General features: G+C 47.5%; 2 protein-coding genes across 2 annotated transcripts in view; one reads left to right on the top strand and one right to left on the bottom strand.

The window, feature by feature from the left end:
* The window catches only part of LOC144609694 (uncharacterized), a 38,901-nt gene extending 36,284 nt beyond the window's left edge, over window positions 1-2,617 (bottom strand). Inside the window, exon 1 of the mRNA XM_078428201.1 lies at window positions 2,455-2,617. The gene's annotated coding sequence lies outside the window, so the exon portion shown is untranslated. The remainder of the gene's footprint in view (window positions 1-2,454) is intronic.
* A 280-nt stretch (window positions 2,618-2,897) lies between these two features.
* lpcat1 (lysophosphatidylcholine acyltransferase 1) overlaps window positions 2,898-27,988 on the top strand; it is a 94,195-nt gene continuing 69,104 nt past the window's right edge. The window contains exons 1-2 of the mRNA XM_078420129.1: window positions 2,898-3,078; window positions 27,724-27,866. Of these exons, the coding sequence (XP_078276255.1) occupies window positions 2,950-3,078; window positions 27,724-27,866 (272 nt within the window). The 5' untranslated portion in view covers window positions 2,898-2,949. The remainder of the gene's footprint in view (window positions 3,079-27,723; window positions 27,867-27,988) is intronic.

Raw genomic sequence — 27,988 nt, 5'->3', positions numbered from 1 at the left:
CCCAGGCACTTGCAGAAAAAGTGGGAACATTAGATATTCAAAATAATACTTGTATTTTTATAATGACTATATGATGTCAGTTCATTATGTCTCAAAGCTGTTTACATTCACTGAAATACTTCCTACAGTGTAGTCACTGCTGTAAATGCAGGAAGCACAGTATCCAATTTGCACACAAGCTTCCCCAAGTAACAATGCAGCAATTGGCAGATCATCTGTTTACACAAAAATTAATTGAGGAATAAATATTGGCCAGCGGTACAAGAACTCCCCTGATCATTTTCAATGTAAAGTGACGGAATGGTAGTATCTCCCACAATGTTATCATGGTTACCTCAACCTTCTCACTCCACTCTCCATGGGTTATGTCCCTTCCCAGTTTGACGTCTTTAATCTGTTTGAAGGAAATTAATCTGCAATTAAATGTCAAGGATTGATTGAAATTGCAGGAAATCAAACACTCAAGCCTGCTCCACCATTCAATAAGATCTTGGGTGATCTGTATCCAGCCTCCATCCACTCACCTTGATAAACCATTTTGTACTCCTTCCTAGCAAAAACCTATCAGCGTCAGAGTTTCAAATATTATCTGAGCTAGCAAGAGCTTTAAATTTCTACTTTTGCAATAATATTTATTTTCCAATTTCTCTACTGAATGGCACTGATTTTAAGGTTATTTCCCAGCAAAGTAACTTCCCCTTTTGTTACCCTACTGATTCATTTGAAAATTCCCCAAACCTCAATAAATGCTCCAATCATTTGTCATCATTCTGATATACAAGGAAGAAGCTAGGTTTGGGGTCAGAAGTCCTAACTTTTCTCACAACCCATAAATGATCGTATCTGTCCCAGGTAACTCCTCTCATTGGCATTTTTCTACCTTTGGATTCTGGACAATTTCAAATCTCTTCCCTCTTCATATGACATCCCCTTTACAGAAAACAGATGTATGTGTCAGTCAAATTTTATGCAGATTGAAAAAGGACAAAGAGCTGGGAAAGGATGGTGGTGGCTCAATGAAATAATGGTAGTCATTGTGCAATAGAGGGATGACTTCTGTTTTTCAAAAACAGAAAATGGATGCAGATTTGGTGACGAAAAGGAATAATAGAGGCAAAATGTCACTTGTAGGAATGGTATATTAGTTCCTAATCGTATTCATATGGCAGGTATAGAAGAAGAAATAATGGGAGCATGTCAGAAAGGTGTAGTTATGCATGGGGGATTTTAATCTACTAAAAGACTGGTAAAGTCAGGTGAGCAAAGTAATCTGGAACCAATCAAAAAGTAGATCATACTAAGCCACCTGCTGTGCAATGGTGTAGAATTAATTAAGAACCCTGTAGGTTCAGGGGGTCAAGAGCAAAACAATTGCCATATTGTGGCAAATTCAATGGTAGCATTTATATCAAGAGGACTGGAAAACAAAAACAGAGATGTAATGCTGAGGCTCTATCAGGCGCTGGTCAGGCAGCATTTGGGAGTGCTGTGAGCAAATTTGGACCCCATATCTGAGGAAGGATGTGCTGGCTCTGGAGAGGGTCAAGAGGAGGTTTACAAGAATTCCAGGAATGAGCGGGTTAGCATTTGATGAGCGTTTGACAGCACTGGGCCTTTACTCACTGGCGAAATAAAGTAAATAATGGTGCTGAGGATTAATTCTAACCTGATTTATCACTGTAACCTGATTTTATTGCATCAAAAAGGTTGGGGGGACGGACCTCATTGCAACTTACAGAATAATGAAAGACCTAGAGTGGATGTGGAAAGGATGTTTTCACTGGTGGGAGAGTCTAGGACCAGAGGTCATAGCCTCAGAATTAAAGGGCACTATTTTAGAAAGGAGGCGAGGAGGAACTTCTTTAGTCAGAGGGTAGTTAATCTGTGGAACTCCATTGAGGGCTGTGGAAGCCAAGTCAGTGGATATTTTTACGGCAGAGACAGACAGATTCTTGATTAGAACGAGTGTCAAGCGTTATGGGGAGATGGCAGGAAAATTGGATTAGGAGGCAGAGATCAGCCATGATTGAATGGCAGAGTAGACTCAATGGGCCGAATGGCCTAATTCCACTGCAATAACTTATGAACGTGAATATCAGTCTGAAATGCATCCCATCAGAATACTTTCTATAACATACTCGTAGAGGTTCACATCAATCCTGGTAAATATGCTGAATTTTCTCAGATGCCTTAGAAAATGGGGATTGTTCTCTTGCATTGCAATCATGATCCTCGAATATTGATTTCTCAAACTTCAAGTAAATCTTATATCCCCCTCACCGTCCCTTCCCTGGTCCTGGGACCAGTTTCACTGTCGGCCTGTTGAGTCCCACTGTCTGCATAACTCGTTATCACCTATCCCACAGCCAACGATGGACCATTGCGTGATCCTCCTTTCCTTGATCATCGTTGCTTATTTTTGGTGCATATCTTCCATTCATTCTTCCTATGTACCGTCAATATCTCTCGTTCCCCTGACTCTTCGGTCTGAAGAAGGGTCACCCGTTCCTTTTCTCCACAGATGCTGCCTGCCCCGCTGCGTTGCTCCAGCACTTTGCGCCCAACTGTCTCACTCTGTCGATGGTTCTCGACCTCCTCTCTCGAGCCGCGGGGCCGCCCGTCCGCCGCCGACGTGCAGTGCGCGCGTGCGCACAGCGGCGAGGCGTTGGCAGCAAAGGGCTGGCGGCTGCGACGCGCCCGGGCCTGAGCGAGAGGCGAGTGCAGCGCAGGACAGGACGCGGGCGGCGAGTGCAGCGCAGGACAGGACGCGGGCGGCGAGTGCAGCGCAGCGCAGCGCAGGACAGGACGCGGGCGGGCGGGCGGGGACGGGGAGAGAGAGAGAGAGTGAGTGAGGGAGAGAGAGAGAGAGAGAGAGAGGGAGGGAGGGAGGGGCTCCAGCATCGCTCTCTCCTGCAACCATCTCAGAGGAGCCGCGGCTTTACGCACAGCATGAAGATGCCGAAGAGAGGATGCTGCTCGGCGGCAGGAGGCGGCGATGAGGAGGGGCGCAGTCGACTGCCGCCGGTCAGGAATCCCTTTGTACACGAAATCCGCTTGTCGGCGCCGCAGAAGGCGAAGGTGAGGACAGGCGAGGCGGCCTGATTCCCCCCTTCCTCCCCCTCTTTCCTTCCACAGGCCCCGGTATTTTGTGCCTTTCCCGACCTCGGACCGGGACCTCTTGCCCCATCTTCTCCTCCCCCATCACCTTGCGCTCCATCCTCACCCCCCACCCGACCCTGCCCCATCCTCACCCCACCCCATCCTCACCCCACCCGACCCTGCGCCCCATCCTCACCCACCCGACCCCATCCTCACCCCACCCCATCCTCTCCCGACCCTGCCCCATCCTCACCACACCCGACCCCATCCTCACCCCACCCGACCCTGCCCCATCCTCACCACACCCCATCCTCTCCCGACCCTGCCCCATCCTCCCCACACCCGACCCCATCCTCACCACACCCGACCCCATCCTCACCACACCCCATCCTCTCCCGACCCTGCCCCATCCTCCCCACACCCGACCCCATCCTCACCCCACCCCATCCTCTCCACACCCGACCCCATCCTCACCCCACCCCATCCTCTCCACACCCGACCCCACCCTCACCCCATCCTCACCCGACCCTGCCCCATCCTCCCCACACCCGACCCCATCCTCCCCACACCCGACCCCATCCCCACCCGACCCTGCCCCATCCTCTCCCTACCCGACCCTGCCCCATCCTCTCCCTACCCGACCCTGCCCCATCCTCTCCCTACCCGACCCTGCCCCATCTTCCCCCCACCCGACCCCATCCTCACCCTGCCCCATCCTCACCCTGCCCCATCCTCACCCTGCCCCATCCTCACCCTGCCCCATCCTCCCCCTGCCCCATCCTCCCCCTGCCCCATCCTCCCCCTGCCCCATCCTCCCCCTGCCCCATCCTCCCCCTGCCCCATCCTCCCCCTGCCCCATCCTCCCCCTGCCCCATCCTCCCCCTGCCCCATCCTCCCCCTGCCCCATCCTCCCCCTGCCCCATCCTCCCCCTACCCCATCCTCCCCCCACCCGACCCAGCGCCCCATCCTCCCCCCACCCGACCCAGCGCCCCATCCTCCCCCCCACCCGACCCAGCGCCCCATCCTCCCCCCCACCCGACCCAGCGCCCCATCCTCCCCCCCCACCCGACCCAGCGCCCCATCCTCCCACCCGACCCAGCGCCCCATCCTCCCCCCCCACCCGACCCAGCGCCCCATCCTCCCCCCCCACCCGACCCAGCGCCCCATCCTCCCCCCCCACCCGACCCAGCGCCCCATCCTCCCCCCCACCCGACCCAGCGCCCCATCCTCCCCCCCCACCCGACCCAACGCCCCATCCTCCCCCCCCACCCGACCCAACGCCCCATCCTCCCCCCCCACCCGACCCAACGCCCCATCCTCCCCCCCCACCCGACCCTGCGCCCCAACCCCCTGCGACCCATTCTGCCCCCCACCTCATCCTCCGCTCCAACCCCCTCTATCCCCCCGAACACTCGCCCCGCCTTCCCTCTACCCGACCCTAGCGCCCAAATCCTGCCCTGCCCCCCATCGACTCTGGGGCCAATCCTGCCCCATCTTCTCTCCATCTGACCCTGTGCCACATCCTGCCCCCCTCTCCTTTTCATTGTGCCTGCCCACCGCCTTCCGAGACCTCGTCCCGGACCCCTCGCCCCATCCACTCATCACCCTGTGTCCCATCCTCACTTCCACCCCTGCCCCCCCATCTCCGACCCTGCTGCTGCACGCCATCTTCACCCTCACCCACCCAACCCTGCTGCGTCCCATCCTCCCCCCACCTGACCCTGCGATCCTTCCTGCCCCCTCTTCCACTCTGTATCCCATCTTGCCCCCAGCCGACCCTGGTCCCAAATCCACCCCCTTACCCCCTCCGAACCCTCTCCCGCTCTTCCCTTCACCCGACCCTAGCGCTGAATCCTGCCCCATCTCCCCATCTCCCCCCCGCCTTCGCCACATCTCCCCCCTCCTTCGCCACATCTCCCCCCTCCTTTGCCCCATCTTCCCTCCCCCCTTCGCCCCATCTTCCCTCCCCCCTTCGCCCCATCTTCCCTCCCCCCTTCGCCCCATCTTCCCTCCCCCTTCGCCCCATCTTCCCTCCCCCTTCGCCCCATCTTCCCTCCCCCTTCGCCCCATCTTCCCTCCCCCCTTCGCCCCATCTTCCCTCCCCCCTTCGCCCCATCTTCCCTCCCCCCCTTCGCCCCATCTTCCCTCCCCCCTTCGCCCCATCTTCCCTCCCCCTTTCGCCCCATCTTCCCTCCCCCCTTCGCCCCATCATCCCTCCCCCCTTCGCCCCATCTTCCCACCCGCCCTTCGCCCCATCTTCCCTCCCCCCTTCGCCCCATCTTCCCTCCCCCCTTCGCCCCATCTTCCCTCCCCCCTTCGCCCCATCTTCCCTCCCCCTGTGCCCCATCTGGCCTTCGCCCCATCTTCCCTCCCCATATTCCCTCCCCCCTTCGCCCCATCTTCCCTCCCCCTTCGCCCCATCTTCCCTCCCCCCTTCGCCCCATTTCCCCCCCTTCACCCCATCTTCCCCCTTCGACCCATCTTCCCCCCATCTTCCCTCCCCCCTTCGCCCCATCTTCCCTCCCCCCTTCGCCCCATCTTCCCTCCCCCCTTCGCCCCATCTTCCCTCCCCCCTTCGCCCCATCTTCCCTCCCCCTTCGTCCCATCTTCCCTCCCCCTTCGCCCCATCTTCCTTCGCCCCATCTTCCCTCCCCCTTCGCCCCATCTTCCCTCCCCCCTTCGCCCCATCTTCCCTCCCCCCTTCGCCCCATCTTCCCTCCCCCCTTCGCCCCATCTTCCCTCCCCCCTTCGCCCCATCTTCCCTCCCCCCTTCGCCCCATCTTCCCTCCCCCCTTCGCCCCATCTTCCCTCCCCCCTTCGCCCCATCTTCCCTCCCCCCTTCGCCCCATCTTCCCTCCCCCGTCGCTCCATCTTCCCTCCCCCGTCACCCCATCTTCCCTCCCCCCTTCGCCCCATCTTCCCTCCCCCCATCCCTCCCCCCTTTGCCCCATCTTCCCTCCCCCCTTCGCCCCATCTTCCCTCCCCCCTTCGCCCCATCTTCCCTCCCCCCTTCGCCCCATCTTCCCTCCCCCCTTCGCCCCATCTTCCCTCCCCCCTTCGCCCCATCTTCCCTCCCCCCTTCGCCCCATCTTCCCTCCCCCCTTCGCCCCATCTTCCCTCCCCCCTTCGCCCCATCTTCCCTCCCCCCTTCGCCCCATCTTCCCTCCCCCCTTCGCCCCATCTTCCTCCCCCCCTTCGCCCCTTCTTCCCTCCCCCCTTCGCCCCATCTTCCCGCCCCCCTTCGCCCCATCTTCCCCCCCTTGGCCCCATCTCCCCCCCCCCCCTTCGCCCCATCTTTTCCCACTCTTTCCCTGCCTCCATTTACCCTCCCCCCATTTTCCCTCGCCCCATTTTCCCTCCCCCGTCGCCCCATCTTCCCTCCCCCTTCAACTCATCTCCCTTCCCCCCTTCAACCCATCTTCCCTCCCCCGACCCTGCGCCCCCACCTCCTCCCCCCCCGACCCTGCGCCCCCTCCTCCCCCTCCTCCCCCCCGACCCTGCGCCCCCTCCTCCTCCCCCCCCGACCCTGCGCCCCCTCCTCCCCCCCGACCCTGCGCCCCCTCCTCCTCCCCCGACCCTGCGCCCCCTCCTCCTCCCCGCCGACCCTGCGCCCCCTCCTCCCCCCCCCAACCCTGCGCCCCCTCCTCCCCCGACCCTGCGCTCCCCCCCGGACCCCGCGCCCCCCCACCACCGGTCCCTGCGCTTCCCCCGACCCTGCCCCATCCTCCCCCCACCCGACCCTGCCCCATCCTCCCCACACCCTGCTCCCCATCTTCCCCGTTCCCGACCCTCCCCCACCCGACCCTGCCCCATCCTCCCCCCACCCGACCCAGAGCCCCATCCTGCCCCCACCCGACCCCATCTTCGCTCCCCCTTCAACTCATCTCCCCTCCCCCTTCAACCTCTTCCCTCCCCCGACCCTGCGCCCCCTCCTCCTCCCACCCGACCCTGAGCCCCATCCTCCCTCCACCCGACCCAGAGCCCCATCCTCCCCCCACCCGATCCTGCCCCATCCTCCCCTCACCCGACCCTGCCCCATCCTCCCCTCACCCGACCCTGCCCTGTCTTCCCCCCACCCGACCCCATCCTCACCCGACCCTGCCCCATTTTCCCCTCACCCGACCCTGCCCCATCCTCACCTCACCCGACCCTGCCCCCGCACCCGACCCTGCGCCCCATCCTCCCCCCACCTGACCCTGCGCCCCATCCTCCCCCCACCCGACCCTGCTCTCCATCCTCCCCCCACCCGACCCTGCGCCCCATCCACCCCCCACCCAGCGCCCCATCCTCCCCCCACCCGACCCTGCGCCCCATTCTGCCCCCCACCTCACCCTCCGCTCCGACCCCCTCTATCCCGAACACTCGCCCCACCTTCCCTCCCCTCCTTTGGCCCATCTTCCCTCCCCCCCCCCCCCGCCCTATCTTTCCTCCCCCCCTCGCCCCATTTTCCCTCCCCCTCGCCCCATCTTCCCTCCCCCATTCAACATCTCCCCTCCCCTTCAACCCATCTTCCCTCCCCCGACCCTACGCCCCCTCCCCCCCCGACCCTGCGCCCCCTCCTCCCCCCCTCCTCTGCGCCCCCTCCTCCCCCCCCGACCCTTCCCCCCCCCCCCCCCGACCCTGCGTTCCCTCCCCCCCGGACCCTGCGCTTCTCCCCCCCCCACCGGGACCCTGTGCCCCCCCGGACCCTGCGCCCCCCCCCCTGACCCTGCGCTCTCCCCTCCCCCCCCGGATCCTGCGCTCCCCCTTCCGGACCCTGTGCTCCCCCCGGACCCTGCGCTCCCCCCCGGACCCTGCACCCCGCTCCTCTTCCCCGACCCTCCTCTCCCCGACCCTGCGCCCCCTCTTCTCTCCCCTGACCCTGCTTCCCCCCGACCCTGCGCCCCCTCTGACCCTGCGCACCCTCCTCCCCCCCCCGACCCTGCGCACCCTCCCCCTCCCCCCCTCCCTTGCGCTCCCCCCCGACCCTGCGCTCCCTCCCCCCTGACCCTGCGCACCCTCCCCCCCCCCCCCCCCCCCCGATCCTGCACTCCATCCTGCCCTCTCCCACCACTGTTCCTGTGCCGCATCATTCCCCTTCAACCAACTCCAGCTGTGCCTCATCCTCCTCTCAAGCCCTCCCCCAGGACCCTGCGCTTCCTCCACTCCCTACTCGGACCATGCGCTCCCTCGTCTTTGCCCTGCCACCACCTCACTCATCTACTTCGCTCCCTGCCATGTTTGCAGGCGGTTTGGTTCCTGGTTGGCACTGATGCCAATGGCAGTCCCTAACTGGAATTTCCAGTGTTAATTCATCCTCTCCAGCTGATGCTTTGTTTAAAATGCAGATGGTTGTAATTGACTTGGATATTTCAATTTGTTTATAATATTTCTGGCATCTTTCTAATTCCTGTTTCATTGTGACTGTAAAATTAAAGTTATAACAACATGGGATTAGTGCTCCTCTTATTATAATGTAAAACCATGGACATGCAGTTGTCGTACATCTATTATGTTTCTTACGTTGCTTCATGGTTATTGCTCGCTTCCTTAAGGAAGCTATTAGCATGGAATGCTCTATCTCTTGGGAAAAGTGTTCAGTTTCCTCTTACCTATAATTCCACATCACAGTGACACCATTTGCCAATGTAGTTTGCTGAGTTGGAAAATTCCATGTTTTTATAGGTAATTCAGTGCATAAGCGCTAATTCCTGACTTTGTAATCGAGACTGAAGTATGTGACTTGAGTAGATATTCGGCGAGGTAGTTTATGATGTTTTATTATACTTGCGGAATAAACGCAATAAGATACTGGTAGATTGAATTCCAAAGCCTCACTTATTAACTTATCTTCCAGACAGCTAAACTGGAAAAGGACAACATGATTAATCAAGTAATCAGTTAAGGTGTTGTTTGTATATGATCAAAAGATGAAACATTGTATTGTAAATTTTGATATTCACATTGAATGCCTCTTGATTCCAATTGTGTTCCTGCATACGCACTAAGCTTCTGTTGGTTTTTAAGCTCTCAGGAATTGAATCTGGTGCTTAAGGACAAATTTAGTGTAGTTCGGACTTCTTATACTAAGGCAAAATGCTGCAAATAATCGAAATCTAAAAAAACAAATAAAATACTGTAAATACTGAGGTCGGGCAACATTTGAGGAGAGAGAAACACAACATTCAAGACAGATGATTTTCTAGCATTTTCAGTTATTGTAGATGTTGGCGACTTACTGATTCTGAAGCAACCCCTCAAAATGGAGGATGACTTGCTTTCCCTAAAGCTCTGACATGGCCAACACATGTTGGGAGAGTTTATGTTCATCTTTTGTATGTCCCTGTCAGATAGCCAGCAACTATCTTTTCAAATACTTCTGTGCGAGTTGGAATGATCTTGGGCAGGGATACTCGTGAGTCATTTACCCAGCATTTCTTCAAGGAGTTGAAGATACCTGTAAAGCATTTTCTGTCTTGGGATTCACATGTTTTGAGATTGCATCCACATGCCCAATACCAATGTGGTGCAACCATTTGGAGCAAGATGAGTATGATTTGAGCCTATGTAGAAAATGTTGAGCTTGGAGAGGATGACATTGTTATATTTAGATTAAATTTGGATCACTGCTTTGTGCATCTTATACAGTACAATGTAGTGGCAAGAAATAGTGATAATTTTGCATCTGATATCTTCTTTGTGTGACATAATTAGTTACATAAATCATCTCGTTTACATTATGACTAATTGATCAATTTCCCTCCTGGGATAAAATAAAGTTCTATCGTATCGTGTTTGTATACATGGTCCCTGAAGCACGAACTCATTTGTAAATAGTTCTAAAATTGAAATCCACTCTTTATTTATGTTCATTAGTTCCTTCTTCTGTTGTTTGAGTCCAGCCAGTTTTGTTATAAAGAGCACAATGCTTTATCTGCTTACTCTGCCAGAAAAGGGAAATTGGTGCATGTGTGCCAGAAAGCTTTCTCATCCCAAGAGAATGTATTGTTGCATTGTTTTGGTGGGAAAAATGTAAAATGCCCTGTATATTATAGCAGGTCATTAAACACGTTAACTTTGTTCAGAGAAAACTCTTTCCATAGATCTGCTTATAGATCTGTTATTTTCAATCATGAGAGGAACAAAACTAAATTGATTGGGAAAAATAAATTCTCTTGATACAGAGAAACAATAATTGTTTTATTAATACAAGGGATGCTACAACTGAACCAAATTGTATTGACCAGATACAAAGCCAAGTTAACTTTATGCTGTGTCAACAAATGTAATTTAATTAGGACTTGATGGATGACAAATGCTGCACAGGCCACAAGTCAATCCATTCAGTCCATAATGTACACTTGTGTACAATTGTCTGTTCGGGTATTTAAAATAATCTGTCAATTCTGGGAAGTTGGAGAATTCCTGTCTAATTTGAAAATTATGGAACAATGTCCAAGATCGCTGTTATCCATGACTTCATGATGAATCCCATTCTCCGCTCACTAGGAAGTTGATCTCTGCAACTAGAAATGCATGATTCTCAAGAATTTTGTATTTTCATGTGAAAGCCTAATTATTTCTGTGATGTGTCTTATTGGTTTATTCTGGAGGGCAATGAACCTTCCTGCCATTTATCCTACAGGTTAACAATTTTACTTTGAAAATTATTGTATCGCCCTTTCCTAAAACAGATTAAGAAATTGGCATCTTCTGTGGACTAACTGATGTAAATGGTGTTACTTCAAACACTGCAGTCCTGCTGTCCTTGCAATGAAGATCAGTATTGAGATATCGGAAAACATGGATCACTTCCGTACCCTGGGTGCACCTCTTTGTGAAGGCAGCTATCTATGATGAAATCCTCTGACTTTAGTGTGTCAACATGGCCTTCAGCTGACGAAGGACAAAGCCTCAAAATTAATGCTAAGCTCCTGGTTTGCTTAGCATCAGTGATGCTTTACTACTTGTATGTTTCAGAAATATGGACATCCTAAAGCAGGCAATGCAAAGCCATTGAATTACAATCATGCAGTCTCAAAATTATCCATAATCTATTGGCAGGATAGGTAACACTGTCAGTGTCAGTGTTTTCTCCCAGGGCAGCATCTCCAGCATTAAGGCTCTGATTACACTCAATTACTTTTGTTTTGGGGGTACACTGCACATGCCCAAGTCCAAAGTCATCAAAAGTATTTTCAAAAAAATTGAGAAAATGGGACACTGTCACTGACCACTCGCAGTGATCAAGCAAGAATCCATGTGGAAGCACAAGGAGCCAATGTAGCATTGCTTGGGACTGGTCAGCCACCTCCCTGCACAAATCTGATGAGACAGTAACCCATCTTCAATCTGAAGGGACGAGCTAATAACAGGAGTGTGCCGAAACTTCCTTTAAAATTGCGGAGCATTTGGATAGCAGTAACAGGATCGTTCCGAGTCAGCATGGATTTACGAAGGGGAAATCATTCTTGATTAATCTGGAATTTTTTGAGGATGTAACTAGGAAAATGGACAGGGGAGAGCCGGTGGATGTTGTGTACCTTGACTTTCAGAAAGCCTTCGACAAGGTCCCACATAGGAGATTAGTGGACAAAATTAGAGCACATGGTATTGGGGGTAGGGTACTGACATGGATAGAAAATTGGTTGGCAGACAGAAAGCAAAGAGTGGGAATAAATGGGTCCCTTTCAGAATGGCATGCAGTGACTAGTGGGGTACCACAAGGCTCGGTGCTGGGACCACAGCTATTTACAATATACATTAATGACTTGGATGAAGGAATTAAAAGTAACATTAGCACATTTGCAGATGACACAAAGCTGGGTGGCAGTGTGAACTGTGAGGAAGATGCTATGAGGTTGCAGGGTGACTTGGACAGGTTGTGTGAGTGGGCGGATGGATGGCTGATGCAGTTTAATGTGAGGTTATCCACTTTGGCGGTAAGAACAGGAAGGCAGATTATTATCTGAATGGTGTTAAGTTAGGAAAAGGGGAAGTACAACGAGATCTGGGTGTCCTAGTGCATCAGTCACTGAAAGGAAGCATGCAGGTACAGCAGGCAGTGAAGAAAGCCAATGGAATGTTGCCCTTCATAACAAGGAGAGTTGAGTATAGGAGCAAAGAGGTCCTTCTGCAGTTGTACAGGGCCCGAGTAAGACCACACCTAGTATTGTGTGCAGTTTTCAGATGCCAATTGCCCTGCTCTAGAATGTCTTGCCTAAATCTCCCTTGCCGTTATACTTCCCTCCAGTAAGTCTCTAAAAAAAGAAAATCGATAAGAAATTATTTGAGACATGATAATTTATCTGCAGTAAAGAAATCAAAATATTGCTAGATGCAATACCAACCTCAATATTTGTACACCAATTCAATATTGTGTGATTAAGTAATCAGATATCAAATTTTCTTGTAAGCCTTGGGGAATCTGCTGTGATATGATCCATTGATGTTTTCAAACTGATGGATACAAGCAAATCATAGTGTTATTGTATTTGGTACTTGCCATTTTGCATTAATGACATCACTATTATTGTATGGATGTGCCAGTTGTCTATCACCGGAACTTCAGACGTTGTTAAATGGACAACCTTAATTAATTTGAATCCCAGTGCAATATTTTCCATCTTTACACCACAGAGGGTTTTCTTTGCCAATTTTATATTTGTAGACGTTTGTTTGATTCATTGATTGCTTGAAAGAAACAACATGTAAACAGGCCCTCTGGCTCACCGAGTCCCCGTGGACTAGTACTATGATATCCCACTTTTGCATCCACTTACTACACGCTTGGGCAATTTACAGACGCCAATTAACCAACAAGCCTTCACATCTTTGGGATCTAGGGGGATACTGGAGCTCCTATAGGAAACCCACATGGTCATGTGGAGAACATGCAAACTCCACACTGACAGCACTCAAGGTCAATATTGTTCCTGGGTCTCTACCACTGTGAGGCATCTCTACCAATTGTGCCACTATACCCAGCAGCCATTTGGAACATTTTGTCCAAACATGGAAGTAGAATGGCTGTTTTAATTGTATGACTCCAATATTTAGAAAGAAACAGTACACAATCCAAGCAATTTATGAAGATAATAAAACAGCTAATGATAATCTTTAAACTGTACGGTACAATCACAGACTTAAATTTCACTTTTATATTCAATGCAGAGTCAACAAAATGAGTAAAATAAACAATTTATCCCAGAGGAAATCATGACCAAACTTGTGGTCTAAGCTTTTTTCTGGAATACTATCCAGTTATGGTCACCAGAGAGACAATAGCAAAGAACCTCAAGAGCCAAGTGTATTGGAGGAACTTGGGCTTTTCCACCTTGACCAGTGCTTGAATATTGATAATGTTAATGAATGTACTGTGTAAATCTGAAAATTGAGATTAAATTGAGAATGCAGAAGCAACTTTGACTTCTAATAACCCTTTAGGTGGGCATCATGTAGTTGAGCATCTGGATTAATACCACTAAGTATAAACCATGGAGGGGGGCGTGTGTGCTCTTTAGGAGTAGACACAACCGATTTGTCTTTGGTAGCCAGGTTATGTTTTACAGTTGTGTTTTCTGCAATAAAATATTCTACAGGCTAGACTTGTGTTTATAATTTTTTTGTACCAGTTTAATTCAAAACAATGCGTTGACTTTTTAACAATATTGTAGTACAGTTTTTATGCCAATAACATTTAAAAGACAATTGTAATTGGCTGGCATTAAGAAATAATGTTGGTCATATACTATTTAAGTACATATTTGCTACCTAAATAATAGGTTGGATAGGGCTTGCAGATAGTAGGTCTGTAGAGAATTAATTGTGGTGCAGTGCACTAACACATGAGATCTCTTTGGTAACACATTGCAGAATGATGATTCTGTAACTGACCAATTGCTCTGACTCTGGGCTTGCAATTGTGTCATGGGTGATGTGCAATGATCTAAACGGAGATATTGGATGTGTTTTTTTAAATATCTGGCCCTTTAGCCTTGTTATTGGGATCACTGACCATTAAAAAAACCTGTGGGCTTTCTTTTATCTTTATTTTAGTTAATATTTTAAATTTCATCAATCATTTGGTGTGCACTTAACTGAATATATTAGATTTTAAATATTTCTAAAACATCGGAAAAACAATTTAAATGCTACCTGAGAGTGTTGTTTGAGAATGACCAAGCAGGTCCATAGTTGGTGCAACCTGAGGCCTGGTTTCCATTTGCGAACTACTTTGTTTTGAATATCAGCAACGGCTGGGGCTCGGTCATGCTAACCATACACTCGTGGCTAGGAGGAGGGGTGGCAGCAAGAAATTATGAACATGGTTCAACATGGTCCAGCCCAGCTAAGGTCGTACTTGTGATAAGAGCATGTGTTTGTGTGATGCTGACCATAGAAGGCATTGTTGAGTTATTTGTACTTTGAATGGCGCAATGGAAGATTAGCTCAAGCACAAATTATTTTAATTTAAGAATATAGATGTTTTTGCAATGCAAGTAACATTGTAGAAATTCTATTTTTTAAGATTCAAGCACTTTGCTTTAGGAGTGATGTGTTCTGTAAACTTGCAGAAATTAACTTTTTTTCCTTCATGGGTTAATTTGTCTTAAAGGGATCACTTAAATTAAGATGCTGGAGTAACTCAGCAGGTCAGGCAGCATCTCAGGAGAGAAGGAATGGGTGACGTTTCGGGTCGAGACCCTTCGTCAGACTGAAGGGTCTCGACCCAAAACGTCACCCATTCCTTCTCTCCTGAGATGCTGCCTGACCAGCTGAGTTACTCCTGCATTTTGTGAAATAAATACCTTTGATTTGTACCAATATCTGCGGTTATTTTCTTCCACTTAAATTAAGATGGTATTTTATAGCTAAATCTTCTTTTCAGAATGTGAAATTTTGAAGGTGTGATGTTGAAATGACGTGTGTCAGAATTTAATTGTATCAGAGATATTTTTCAATGTATTTGTAAGCTTGGCTTTAGTTTTTCAAAACAATTTTTAGAAGTGCACTTCTGAGGTTATTTCTTCTAAAGGAACACAGAACAGTAAAGCACAGGAATAGGCCTTTCGTTCCATGGTACATATGCTGACCATGATTCCAAATTAAACTAATCCCACCTGCCTGCACATTATCCATATTCCTCCATCTGCCTGTGTGTGTGTTTGCATGCCTGTCCCTTATAGACAATAGGTGCAGGAGGAGGCCATTCGGCCCTTCGAGCCAGCATCGCCATTCAATGTGATCATGGCTGATCATTCTCAATCAGTGCCCCGTTCCTGCCTTCTCCCCATACTCCCTGACTCCACTATCCTTAAGAGCCCTATCTAGCTCTCTCTTGAATGCATTCAGAGAATTGGCCTCCACTGCCTTCTGAGGCAGAGAATTCCACAGATTCACAACTCTCTGACTGAAAAAGTTTTTCCTCATCTCATCTAAATGGCCTACCCCTTATTCTTAAATTGTGGCCCCTGGTTCTGGACTCCCGCAACATTGGGAACACGTTTCCTGCCTCTAACGTGTCCAACCCCTTAATAATCTTATACGTTTCGATAAGATCTCCTCTCATCCTTCTAAATTCCAGTGTATACAAGCCTAGTCACTCCAGTCTTTCAACATATGACAGTCCCGCCATTCCGGGAATTAACCTAGTAAACCTACGCTGCACGCCCTCAATAGCAAGAATATCCTTCCTCAAATTTGTAGACCAAAACTGCACACAGTACTCCAGGTGCGGTCTCACTAGGGCCCTGTACAACTGCAGAAGGACCTCTTTGCTCCTATACTCAACTTCTCTTGTTATGAAGGCCAACATTCCATTGCCTTTCTTCACTGCCTGCTATACCTGCATGCTTCCTTTCAGTGACTGATGCACTAGGACACCCAGATCTATTGTCACGATCATATCTGCTTCCAGCACCTCACTGGCAGTGAGTTCCAGGCACCTACCACAGTGTAGAAATAAAACGTCCTCTATATCACCTTTAAGTTTTGTCTCTCTAACTTTAAAGTTATGTCCTCAGCCCATCAAACTCTGTTGCAGTGGAAGCAATCCAGATTTGTCCACTCACATTGCACTGTAGAAGAGATTGGAGATGCTGGAATCTTGAGCAAAAAACAAAGTGCAAGGGGAACTCATCAGCTCTGACAACATACGTGGAGGGAAATGGGCAGGTGATTTTTAGGTCTTGGCCCTCCTTATAGTTGATGCTCTTTAATCTTGGTGAGCCTCTTTTGCACTCTCTCCAAATCCTCCTTTCTGTAGTGCTGTGATCAAAACTGTACACTATCTGAAAATGTTGTTGGATTATCATGTTGCTCGCAGAATCTGGGCTTTGCTATCAGTTGAGCCTGTTCCAACCAGGCAAGGTTTGACCTTCGCAGATATTATTAATCTGTTTATGAAGAGAAACGTAACCTTGTGTGAGCAGGGCACAGAGAAATTAGTATCTTATTGGTATCTGAGCTCCTACGATTACAAAGTGTACTCTACTAAAATCTCCTTTGGGAGGATTTTACTTACTAATATGTAGTTCTGACCAGACTAACTGTCTATAATGTTTAGATAATTGGATAAAGGAATTTCTAGTGTAAAAAGTTCAGATTTTGGGTCATTGTGGTTTATTTACAGTGCAAAAATATTCAGAGTAAATGGGCATGTAATTCTGCCCTTGTTTTCCAAAGTAAATGGTTTTATTTAAATATGGTTAGTGCTTTGTCTTGCAGCAGTGTATTCTATACAAGTATATGTGGGTGAATCTATGCAGGTTAACTGTATCACCTAGTTCTTTAATAAAAATACTGTTGTATTAATATCCAGTTTTGGACTCTAATAGTTAATGACATTTTGTGGATAAAGTAGAGGGGAAGGGCATACCATGTGAAGGATGGTATTATACTTTTGTCTGGATGACAAGGCCCAGTTACCATCATGTTTTCTAGAATATATGCTTTGTTGTCTAATTTTTGGCAAGGAATCCAGTGGTCCTGGATCTGCCAGGATATTGATTGTCCTCAGCTGCCATTCAAGAGTCATGGAGTTGTCCAGCACAGGATGGTTCCTTCATCCCACTACATCAAATTCAAACTTCTTCCCATCTACATTAATCCCATTTACCTGGAGAAGGTCTGTTTCCTTTAACTCCTTGACTATTTAAGTGCCTATGTAAATATCTCTCAGACATCTGACTCCACCACCTCTGGCAGGAAATTCCAGACATCAATGATTTATTGCATTAAAAAAATTTCACCTCAAACTCCACTTAAAACTCCTTTATTTCACCGTATATCTTATGCCTCTCGTTTTTAATACCTGAAGCATGGTGATAAAGATTTTAATTATCTGTCCTCTCGGTGCCTCTTGTAATATGACAATTAAACACTCTTGACTCTCTTGCAGCCTCTCTTGCTCTCGGATAAACAAACTCAGGCTATTCAATCTCTTTCCATAATTGAAGTCCTCCAATCCATCAATCTTCCTGGTGAATCCTCTCTGCGCTCTCTCCAGTGTAACCACATCCATTCTATGGTGTGTCGAATAGAACTGCACACAATGCACCAAGTGCTATCTAAGTGTAAAGTTGGGATATAATGTTCCAACTTTGATATTTTATGCCTCAAACTATAATCACCATATACTGCCTTCACCATTTTATTTATCTGTATTGCCACTTGCAGGATCTGTGTCAATGATTTTAGCAACATGATTAGTGGGCAAGATTAGAACACATGGTATTGGGGGTAGGGTGCTGACATGGATAGAAAATTGGTTGTCAGACAGGAAACAAAGAGGAGGGATTAACGGATCCCTTTCAGAATGGCAGGCAGTGACTAGTGGGGTACCGCAAGGCTCGGTGCTGGGACCGCAGCTATTTACAATATACATTAATGACTTAGATGAAGGGATTAAAAGTAACATTAGCAAATTTGCGGATGACACAAAGCTGGGTGGCAGTGTGAACTGAGGAGGATGCTATGAGGATGCAGGGTGTCTTGGACAGGTTGTGTGAGTGGGCAGATGCATGGCAGATGCAGTTTAATGTGGATAAATGTAAGGTTATCCACTTTGGTGGTATGAACAGCAAGGCAGATTATCTGAAGAAGGGTCTCGACCCGAAATGTCACCCATTCCTTCTCTCCCGAGATGCTGCCTGACCTGCTGAGTTACTCCAGCATTTTGTGAATAAATACCTTTGATTTGTACCAGCATCTGCAGTTATTTTCTTATATTATCTGATTGGTGTCAAGTTAGGAAATGGGGAAGTACAAAGCGATCTGGGTATCCTTGTACATCAGTCACTTAAAGTTAGCATACAGGTACAGCAGGCAGTGAAGAAAGCTAATGGCATATTGGCCTTTATGACAAGAGGAGTTGAGTATAGGAACAAAGAGGTCGTTCTGCAGTTGTACAGGGCCCTAGTGAGACCGCATCTGGAGTACTGTGTGCATTTTTGGTCTCCAAATTTAAGGAAGGACATTCTTGCTATTGAGGGCATGCAGCGTAGGTTCACTAGGTTAATTCCCGGAATGGCGGGGCTGTCGTATGTTGAAAGACTGGAGCGACTAGGCTTGTATACGCTGGAATTTAGAAGGACGAGAGGGGATCTTATTGAAACATATGATTATTAAGGGATTGGACACATTAGAGGCAGGAGACATATTCCCAATGTTGGGGGAGTCCAGAACCAGGGGCCACAGTTTAAGAATAAGGGGTTGGCCATTTAGAACGGAGAAGAGGAAAAACTTTTTCAGTCAGAGAATGGTAAATCTGTGGAATTCTCTGCCTCAGAAGGCAGTGGAGGCCAATTCTCTGGATGCTTTCAAGAGAGAGCTAGATAGAGCTCTTAAAGATAGCGGAGTCAAGGGATATGGGGAGAAGGCAGGAACGGATACTGATTGTGAATGATCAGCCATGATCACATTGAATGGCGGTCCTGGCTCGAGGGCCAAATGGCCTACTCTTGCACCTATTGTCTATTGTCTATGATGTGCCTGTTAGGAGAATGAAAACTTTACAAATGGTTTCATATTATGCTTTATAATGTTGCAAGTTGTTCCCACCTTTAGATACTATGCGGTTATCAGACAATTTTTTAAGCTAATATATTTTGAATTGCATGATATAGTTTATAGTTTGCAATAAATATATCTATGATTAAATTAGTTTGCATCGTTCCACATTACCTTACAATCATAGAAGCTGAAATTTTAAAGCATTGCTATGTTTGGTTTGTTAATTTCATGGACTTTGCCAGGCCTGTACATTTGTTGTTTTAGATGGGTGTAAATGTTGTTTTATGTACATATGTTCTCTACTTTAGCCTACATAAAATAGGGCCTTGATAATGAAGAGACAAGAAACGGCAGATGCTGGAAACATGAGCAAAACACTGGAGGAATCAGCGGGCCAGACAGTATTTTCTGAGGGAATGGACAGAAGGCATTTTGGGTTGGGATCCTTCTTCAGACTGATTTGAATAAAGGGGGGAAGGCTGGAGAAGAGAGATGAAGGCGGGACAGTTACAACCCATTGATGTGAACACTGAATTCACCAATTTCAGATAATGGCCCCACAGCCCTCTTTCTTGTGCCCCACCCTGGTGCACTCCTATATCTCTCACCCCATCCCAGTCACATGCCTCCTTTTTCCTCCTCTCTCCCCTCATCACCATCCCCTGAACTCCCATTTCCCCTTTTTGCCTCTCTCCCCTCTCTCCTTTCCCTTCCACCCACATCCCTCCCTCCAGCTTTACAGTTCACTCCCTCCTTATCTGACGTCTTTTCACCTCCAGCCTTTGTCACATACACCACACATTTGTCAAATTCCCTTCACTTGTACTAATCCATCACTTGTTAGACTTTATCCTGCCCCTTTCTAGCTTTCTTACTCCCTACTCCAGTCGGTCTGAAAGAGTGTCCCAACCTGCAATGGTGCCTGTTCATTCCTTCCACAGATGGTGCCTAACCCACTAGTTTTCTCCAACAGTTCTTCTAGATGCCTCCCCAACCCAATCCTCTACTGTGTTCCATAATTCTGTTCTTGCTTCCTCAACCCCCCCAGGTGGAACAAGGATCCTCTGGTCCTCGGCTTTCACCACATCAGCTTCCACATCCAGATTTCCCTCGCCTCCAATGTGATCCCACCACCCGCCACATCCACCCATCCCCACCCCTTTCTGCCTTCACAGAGACTGCTCCCTGAGCAGCTACTTGGTTCTCTCAACACTTCCCACCCAAACCACTCCCTCCCAAAGCACTTTCTGCTACAACTGCAGGAGATGTAACACCTGTCCCTATACCTCCTCCCTCACTTTTTGTAACTCTTCCATCCTTTTGTTTTGCATCGCCTGTGCTTTCATCTCTGACCTTTGTCCAACCATCTCCTTATCAAAGCCCCCCTCACCTGGAATCACCAACACTACTGGGCATTTTCCTTCCCCACCTTTCTCCCCCCCCCCCCACCCAAACCTAAACATCATCCAGTTCTCCAGAAACACTGCCAGATCTACTGAGTTACTCCAGCATTTTGTATCTATTTTTCTGTGAACCGGCATCTGCAGTTCCTTGTTTCTACTTTGCTCTACCACTTTGTTTTGCTCCGGGGTCTTGGTAATAATGGCTTGTTTACCTTTTGAGCTTGAAGTGTAGGCCAGCATCTTCCTTGTTCCTCGAGTGCTCATGGTATTTTCTGAAACATTAGCTAGCTTTAGATGCATCAGTATTGATTGTACACTCCACGTTAGGCATGTCTGATCGTAGACGATGATGAATGACGTGTAATCCTTATCAGGGGCTGTTTCGACAAACTTAGGCATATTTTGAATGGCTGATCACCGTAGTAAATTTCAGGCAGGCTGGTTCTAGGTTGCCTGGTACAAATATACCTGGCTGTGGGCTGTTCTTTAAAAATAGGGAGAATTAAAAATAAGGATTGACCTGATTTTAAAACATGACATAAGGTCAGAAGTCTGGAATGATCCAGGATCAGAGGATTAGAATCAGAAGAGAAATGGTTTATAGGCCTCTTAACAGTCACGTCGCCGTTGGACAGAGTATTTATCAAGAAATAATGAGGTAACCCTATAATAATCTTGAGGGAATTTCAATTTCATAAACACAAAATCAAATTGCCAAGTGTGGTCAAGATGATGAGATCAGAGAATGGATTTGAGTCAGTTTTCGGGAATAGCATATATTGAACTAAACAGGGACCAGCCAATTTTAGATCTTGTATAATGAGGCAGGTAATTATGAATTTCTCATGAAAAGATCTTCTGGAGAAGAAAAATAATATTGCAAATATATTTTGCATCAAGTTTAATAATGACATTCCTAAGGTTAAATAATGAAAATGGTTAAATAGAAAAATCTGAACTCAAATATTTTTTGAAAAAGCATTTGAAAAAAAATAGCTGGACTCTATTGTAAAACATTTTTTAAAAAGTCAAACATAATGGAACAACTAATGAAGACCAAACATAAAGAACAAATTAACACCAGTTTTGTAGAATGTTCTGCCTGCATGCTTTTATGATGAAGCCCTCACTTCAAGCTCAAGCCTGTAGCTTTGTATCTGAAACATTAATCAAGTTTAAGTCAAGTTCATTGTCATATGAGGTACACGATCAATGACACACAAAAACATAATACATAAATTACACAAATTTTGCTGGACAATGAAAGGATACATCTATTAAAAAAAACATGAATGCGAAAACACTATTAGTAAATGAATCCATGGTGGTGCAGGAGATGGTTTGTAGTGTTCCATTGCTGAGATAGGATTAGGGTTGTGCAGGTTGGTACAAGGACCAGATAGTTGTCGGAGCCTGGTTCAAAGGTTTCAACAGTATTTTGTTGTAACTTGTACCAATTAAGGTACAGTGATATGCGAATTACCATACAGCCATATGAAAAAAAAAAGCAACAAGACACAGAACTATATAAAAGTTAACATGCACCACAGTGGATTCCCCACATTCCTCACTGTGATGGAAGGCAATAAAGTCCAATCTTCTCGCGATCTGGGCAGTTGAACCATCCATAGGGGCAATCGAAGCCCCCGCGTCGGGGCAGTCAAAGCACCCGCATCGGGGCGATCGAAGCTCCCGCGTCGGGGTGGTCGAACCTCCTGCGGCTTAGAGTTCCCGAAGTTGGTTTCTGACCAGAGACCTCTAGCTCCATGATGTTAAGTCTGCAAGCACCCATGGCTGGAGCTCCGAGGTCGATTCCTGGCAAAGGGATCGTGAGCTCCGCGAAGTCCTGCAGGTGGAGCTCTCAAAGGTCGGTCTCCAGCAAAGGCTGACAACTCCTTGATGTTAGGCCGCAGTGCGGACAGAGATACGATACAGAAAAAAAACGCATCTCAGTCAAGGTATGAGATTAGAAAAGGTGTCCCCCAACCCCACCCCCCCACATAAAACAAGCTAAAGAACACTAAAAACATCCATTTAACACATTATTTAAACACAAAGAAGGAAGGGACAGACAATGGCGAGACAGCCGTTGCTGGCGCCACCCGGTGGTTGTGTGCGACTTCAGGCTTCTGTACTTCCGATGATGGGGGTGAAAAATGGGTGTGGCTTGGATGGTGGGGATCCTTGATGATGGATTCTTCCTTTGTGAGGCAGCACCTTATGTACATGCTTTTGGAGGCGGGGAGGACTGTGCCCCTGATGGGCTAGGTTGAATCTACCATTCTGAAGCCTCTTGCAAACCTGTGCTTTGGGATTGCCATACCAGACCATGATACATTCCATAATTTCGGGTCTTCAGACCTAAAACATCACCCATTCTTTCTCTCCAGAGATGCTGCCTGTCCCGCTAAGTTACTCCAACATTTTGTGTCTCTTCGGTTTAAACCAGCATCTGCAGTTCCTTTCTGCACAACTCTCTCCACCACCGTTGGCCCATCAATGAAAATTGGCACGTGGTCTCCCAACTTTCCCATTCTGAAGTTAATGAATAGCTCCTTGATTTTACCACTGATGGATGAGTGGTGGTTGTTGCGGCACCACTCAACCAGGTATTTTATCTCTGTCACGTATGCTGATTCATCACCATCCGTAATTCAGCCAATAACATTAAATTTATAGCGCTGAAAACGAAAACGACAGGACCTATTGTGAGGCTGTCACGCCAAGGGTCCAGGTCGAGCGAAGGTGGGAGACTGTTTCACGGAGGAGTGGACGTGGACTACAGGAGACCCCAGTGGCTGTGCCTATTGCAAATAGGTATACCCTCTTGGGAACTGTCGGGGCAGAAGACGTTTCCAGTCCGAGTGGCGGACCTGTTGGCAAGGATACTCGACAGGGGAGACTGAAGTCAGGAAGAGCCGTAGTGGTGGGTGACTCCATCGTCCGAGGGACGGACAGAAGATTCTGTGGCAGCAGGAGGGACTTGAGGATGGTCTGTTGCCTCCCTGGTGCCAGGGTTCAGCACATCACGGACCGGCTTCAGAAAATCCTAGTGAGGGAAGGCGATCAACCCGAAGTCGTTGTGCACGTGGGCACGAATGACGTCGGGCGGAAGAGGAAGGAGGTGCTACAGCGGGAGTTTAGAGAGTTAGGAAAAAGACTGAGAAGTAGGACGTCGAAGGTGGTTATCTCTGGGGTACCTCGTGCTGGTGAGGCCAGGAACAGAGAGATAGAGGGTATGAATTTATGGCTGAGGGGCTGGTGCAGAGAGCAGGGATTTAGATTTCTGGACCACTGGGATCTCTTCTGGGCTAGGGGTGACTTGTACAAAAGGGACGGGTTACATCTTAACAGCAGGGGGACAAACATTCTGGCAGGCAGGTTTGCTAGTGCGATACCTGTGGCTTTAAACTAAGTAGTGGGGGGGAGGGGTTAACAAATTGTGAATATGAAGATGAGGTTAAAGGGAATACAGGAGATATTGCAGAAGACTCTCGGAAGAATGGGAACAGAAGTTCTAGAGGGGAAAAGAGATTAAGGGCAGGGCCATTTGTGACCGATGTGAGAGGGGAGGTAAATACAGAAGTTAAAGTGTTGTACTTAAATGCGCGTAGTATAAAAAATAAAGTGGATGAGCTTGAGGCTCAGTTAGTCATGGGCAAGTATGATGTTGTAGGGATCACTGAGACATGGCTACAAGAGGACCAGGGCTGGGAACTGAATATTCAGGGGTACACAACGTATAGAAAAGACAGACAGGTGGGCAGAGGGGGTGGGGTTGCTCTGCTGGTAAGGAATGATATTCATTCCCTTGCAAGGGGTGACATAGAATCAGGAGATGTTGAATCAGTATGGATAGAAATGAGGAATTGTAAGGGTAAAAAGACCCTAATGGGAGTTATCTATAGGCCCCCAAACAGTAGCCTCGACATAGGGTGCAAGTTGAATCAGGAGATAAAATTGGCGTGTCACAAATGTAATGCTACGGTGGTTATGGGAGATTTCAACATGCAGGTAGACTGGGAAAATCAGGTTGGAAATGGACCCCAGGAAAGAGAGTTTGTAGAGTGCCTTCGAGATGGATTCTTAGAACAGCTTGTACTGGAGCCTACCAGGGAGAAGGCAATTCTGGATTTAGTGTTGTGTAATGATCCTGATCTGATAAGGGGACTAGAGGTAAAAGAGCCATTAGGAGGCAGTGATCACAACATGATAAGTTTTACTCTGCAAATGGAAAGGCAGAAGGGAAAATCGGAAGTGTCAGTATTACAGTATAGCAAAGGGGATTACAGAGGCATTAGGCAGGAGCTGGCCAAAATTGACTGGAAGGAGGCCCTAGCAGGGAAGATGGTAGAACAGCAATGGCAGGTATTCCTGGGAATAATGCAGAAGTTGCAGGATCAATTTATCCCAAAGAGGCGGAAAGACTCTAAGGGGAGTAAGAGACACCTGTGGCTGACAAGGGAAGTCAAGGACAGCATAAAAATTAAGGAGAGGAAGTATAACATAGCAAAGAAGAGTGGGAAGACAGAGGATTGGGACTCTTTTAAAGAGCAACAAAAGTTAACTAAAAAGGCAATACGGGGAGAAAAGATGAGGTACGAGGGTAAACTAGCCAATAATATAAAGGAGGATAGCAAAAGTTTTTTTAGGTACGTGAAGAGGAAAAAAATAGTCAAGGCAAATGTGGGTCCTTTGAAGACAGAAGCAGGGGAATTTATTATGGGGAACAAAGAAATGGCAGACAAGTTAAACCGTTACTTTGGATCTGTCTTCACTGAGGAAGATACACACAATCTCCCAAATGTTCTAGGGGCCGGAGAACCTAGGGTGATGGAGGAACTGAAGGAAATCCACATTAGGCAGGAAATGGTTATGGGTAGACTGATGGGACTGAAGGCTGATAAATCCCCAGGGCCTGATGGTCTGCATCCCAGGGTACTTAAGGAGGTGGCTCTAGAAATAGTGGAAGCATTGGAGATCATTTTTCAATGTTCTATAGATTCAGGATCAGTTCCTGTGGATTGGAGGATAGCAAATGTTATCCCACTTTTTAAGAAAGGAGGGAGAGAGAAAACGGGTAATTATAGACCAGTTAGTCTGACATCAGTGGTGGGGAAGATGCTGGAGTCAATTATAAAAGACAAAATTGCTGAGCATTTGGATAGCAGTAACAGGATCATTCCGAGTCAGCATGGATTTACGAAGGGGAAATCATGCTTGACAAATCTACTGGAATTTTTTGAGGATGTAACTAGGAAAATTGACAGGGGAGAGTCAGTGGATGTGGTGTACCTCGGCTTTCAGAAAGCCTTCGACAAGGTCCCACATAGGAGATTAGTGGGCAAAATTAGAGCACATGGTATTGGTGGTAGGGTACTGACATGGATAGAAAATTGGTTGACAGACAGAAAGCAAAGAGTGGGGATAAATGGGTCCCTTTCGGAATGGCAGGCAGTGACCAGTGGGGTACCGCATGGTTCGGTGCTGGGACCCCAGCTATTTACGATATACATTAATGACTTAGATGAAGGGATTAAAAGTACCATTAGCAAATTTGCAGATGATACTAAGCTGGGGGGTAGTGTGAATTGTGAGGAAGATGCAATAAGGCTGCATGGTGACTTGGACAGGTTGTGTGAGTGGGCGGATACATGGCAGATGCAGTTTAATGTAGATAAGTGTGAGGTTATTCACTTTGGAAGTAAGAATAGAAAGGCAGATTATTATCTGAATGGTGTCAAGTTAGGAAGAGGGGATGTTCAACGAGATCTGGGTGTCCTAGTGCATCAGTCACTGAAAGGAAGCATGCAGGTACAGCAGCCAGTGAAGAAAGCCAATGGAATGTTGGCCTTCATAACAAGAGGAGTTGAGTATAGGAGCAAAGAGGTCCTTCTACAGTTGTACCGGGCCCTGGTGAGACCGCACCTGGAGTACTGTGTGCAGTTTTGGTCTCCAAATTTGAGGAAGGATATTCTTGCTATTGAGGGCGTGCAGCGTAGGTTCACTAGGTTAATTCCCGGAATGGCGGGACTGTCGTATGTTGAAAGGCTGGAGCAATTAGGCTTGTATACACTGGAATTTAGAAGGATGAGGGGGGATCTTATTGAAACATATAAGATAATTAGGGGATTGGACACATTAGAGGCAGGAAACATGTTCCCAATGTTGGGGGAGTCCAGAACAAGGGGCCACAGTTTAAGAATAAGGGGTAGGCCATTTAGAACGGAGATGAGGAAGAACTTTTTCAGTCAGAGTGGTGAAGGTGTGGAATTCTCTGCCTCAGAAGGCAGTGGAGGCCAGTTCGTTGGATGCTTTCAAGAGAGAGCTGGATAGAGCTCTTAAGGATAGCGGAGTGAGGGGTTATGGGGAGAAGGCAGGAACGGGGTACTGATTGAGAGTGATCAGCCATGATCGCATTGAATGGCGGTGCTGGCTCGAAGGGCTGAATGGCCTACTCCTGCACCTATTGTCTATTGAATATCTGTATTCCTCTGAGGCTAATTGGCTTGGAGCAAGTTTTCGTGATGTTTACAGTTTTCATTTCACCATTTGCTTTATGGTACTACCAAAGGAATTGAACTAGCTGTTCATAATTTTGTGTTTAGCTATCTAATGGGCTACTTTAAAAGAATTCAAAGAATGCACAGTGCATGGAACTATTAGAGATACACAATGCATAGTTCGCATGCATGTCTTTTTGCACATTATTGTACCATGAACATATTTTATTGAAAATTAGATTAAACTCTCCCAGTGGTACAGTAATTTCTGTGCTTTTTATTATTTTTCTTGCTACTTGATTTAGTGCATTCAGCAATGATTCTTTTAAACTCTTGTTTAATATTCTCAAACATTACAATATATCTGCATTATCTAATACCCAAGATGTATCTTGGATTTTACAATACTGCAATATCCAAGATATCCAAAAATTGCAAGATTATCTGCAGAATGATGCAAATTATACAATGTTTTTTACTACACAAACACTCTCAAGTTTCAGACGCAACAGTCAAAATGAAAAATGGCTCTCTTCGATGCAGTAATTGACATTTTTTTCATCTGTGGTTACATGTGTGGATAATCTCACCCACAAGCCTTCAGATGAAGTAAATAAAATTGGTTTATATTTAATTTATAATTTAACAAAAAATGAAACCACAATGACTCTGCCCTCACCATTACAATGACTCTGATTCCAACATTGTGTTTTAAATTCTACAGATAGCTGTTATGACAGTGACTCTGTTCCCAATTCGTCTTCTGCTAGCTGCTTTCATGATGTTGCTGGCTTGGCCAATTGCATTCCTTGCTGCATGGGGACGTATTGAAAAAGAACCTGATAAACCTACAAATTTGTGGAAAAAGTGAGTAAATAAAATTATTATTCTGTTCATTTTGAGACCTATTAACTAAAGATTAAATATGTGTGCTATACCTCAATGAAGGAATCAAAATATTAAAGTCAGTGTTAAAGTTCTAAACATTT

This window comes from Rhinoraja longicauda, chromosome 2 (genome assembly GCF_053455715.1).
Source record: "Rhinoraja longicauda isolate Sanriku21f chromosome 2, sRhiLon1.1, whole genome shotgun sequence".
NCBI classification, from domain to species: domain Eukaryota; kingdom Metazoa; phylum Chordata; class Chondrichthyes; order Rajiformes; family Arhynchobatidae; genus Rhinoraja; species Rhinoraja longicauda.
This window is presented reverse-complemented; position numbering and strand designations above follow the sequence as displayed.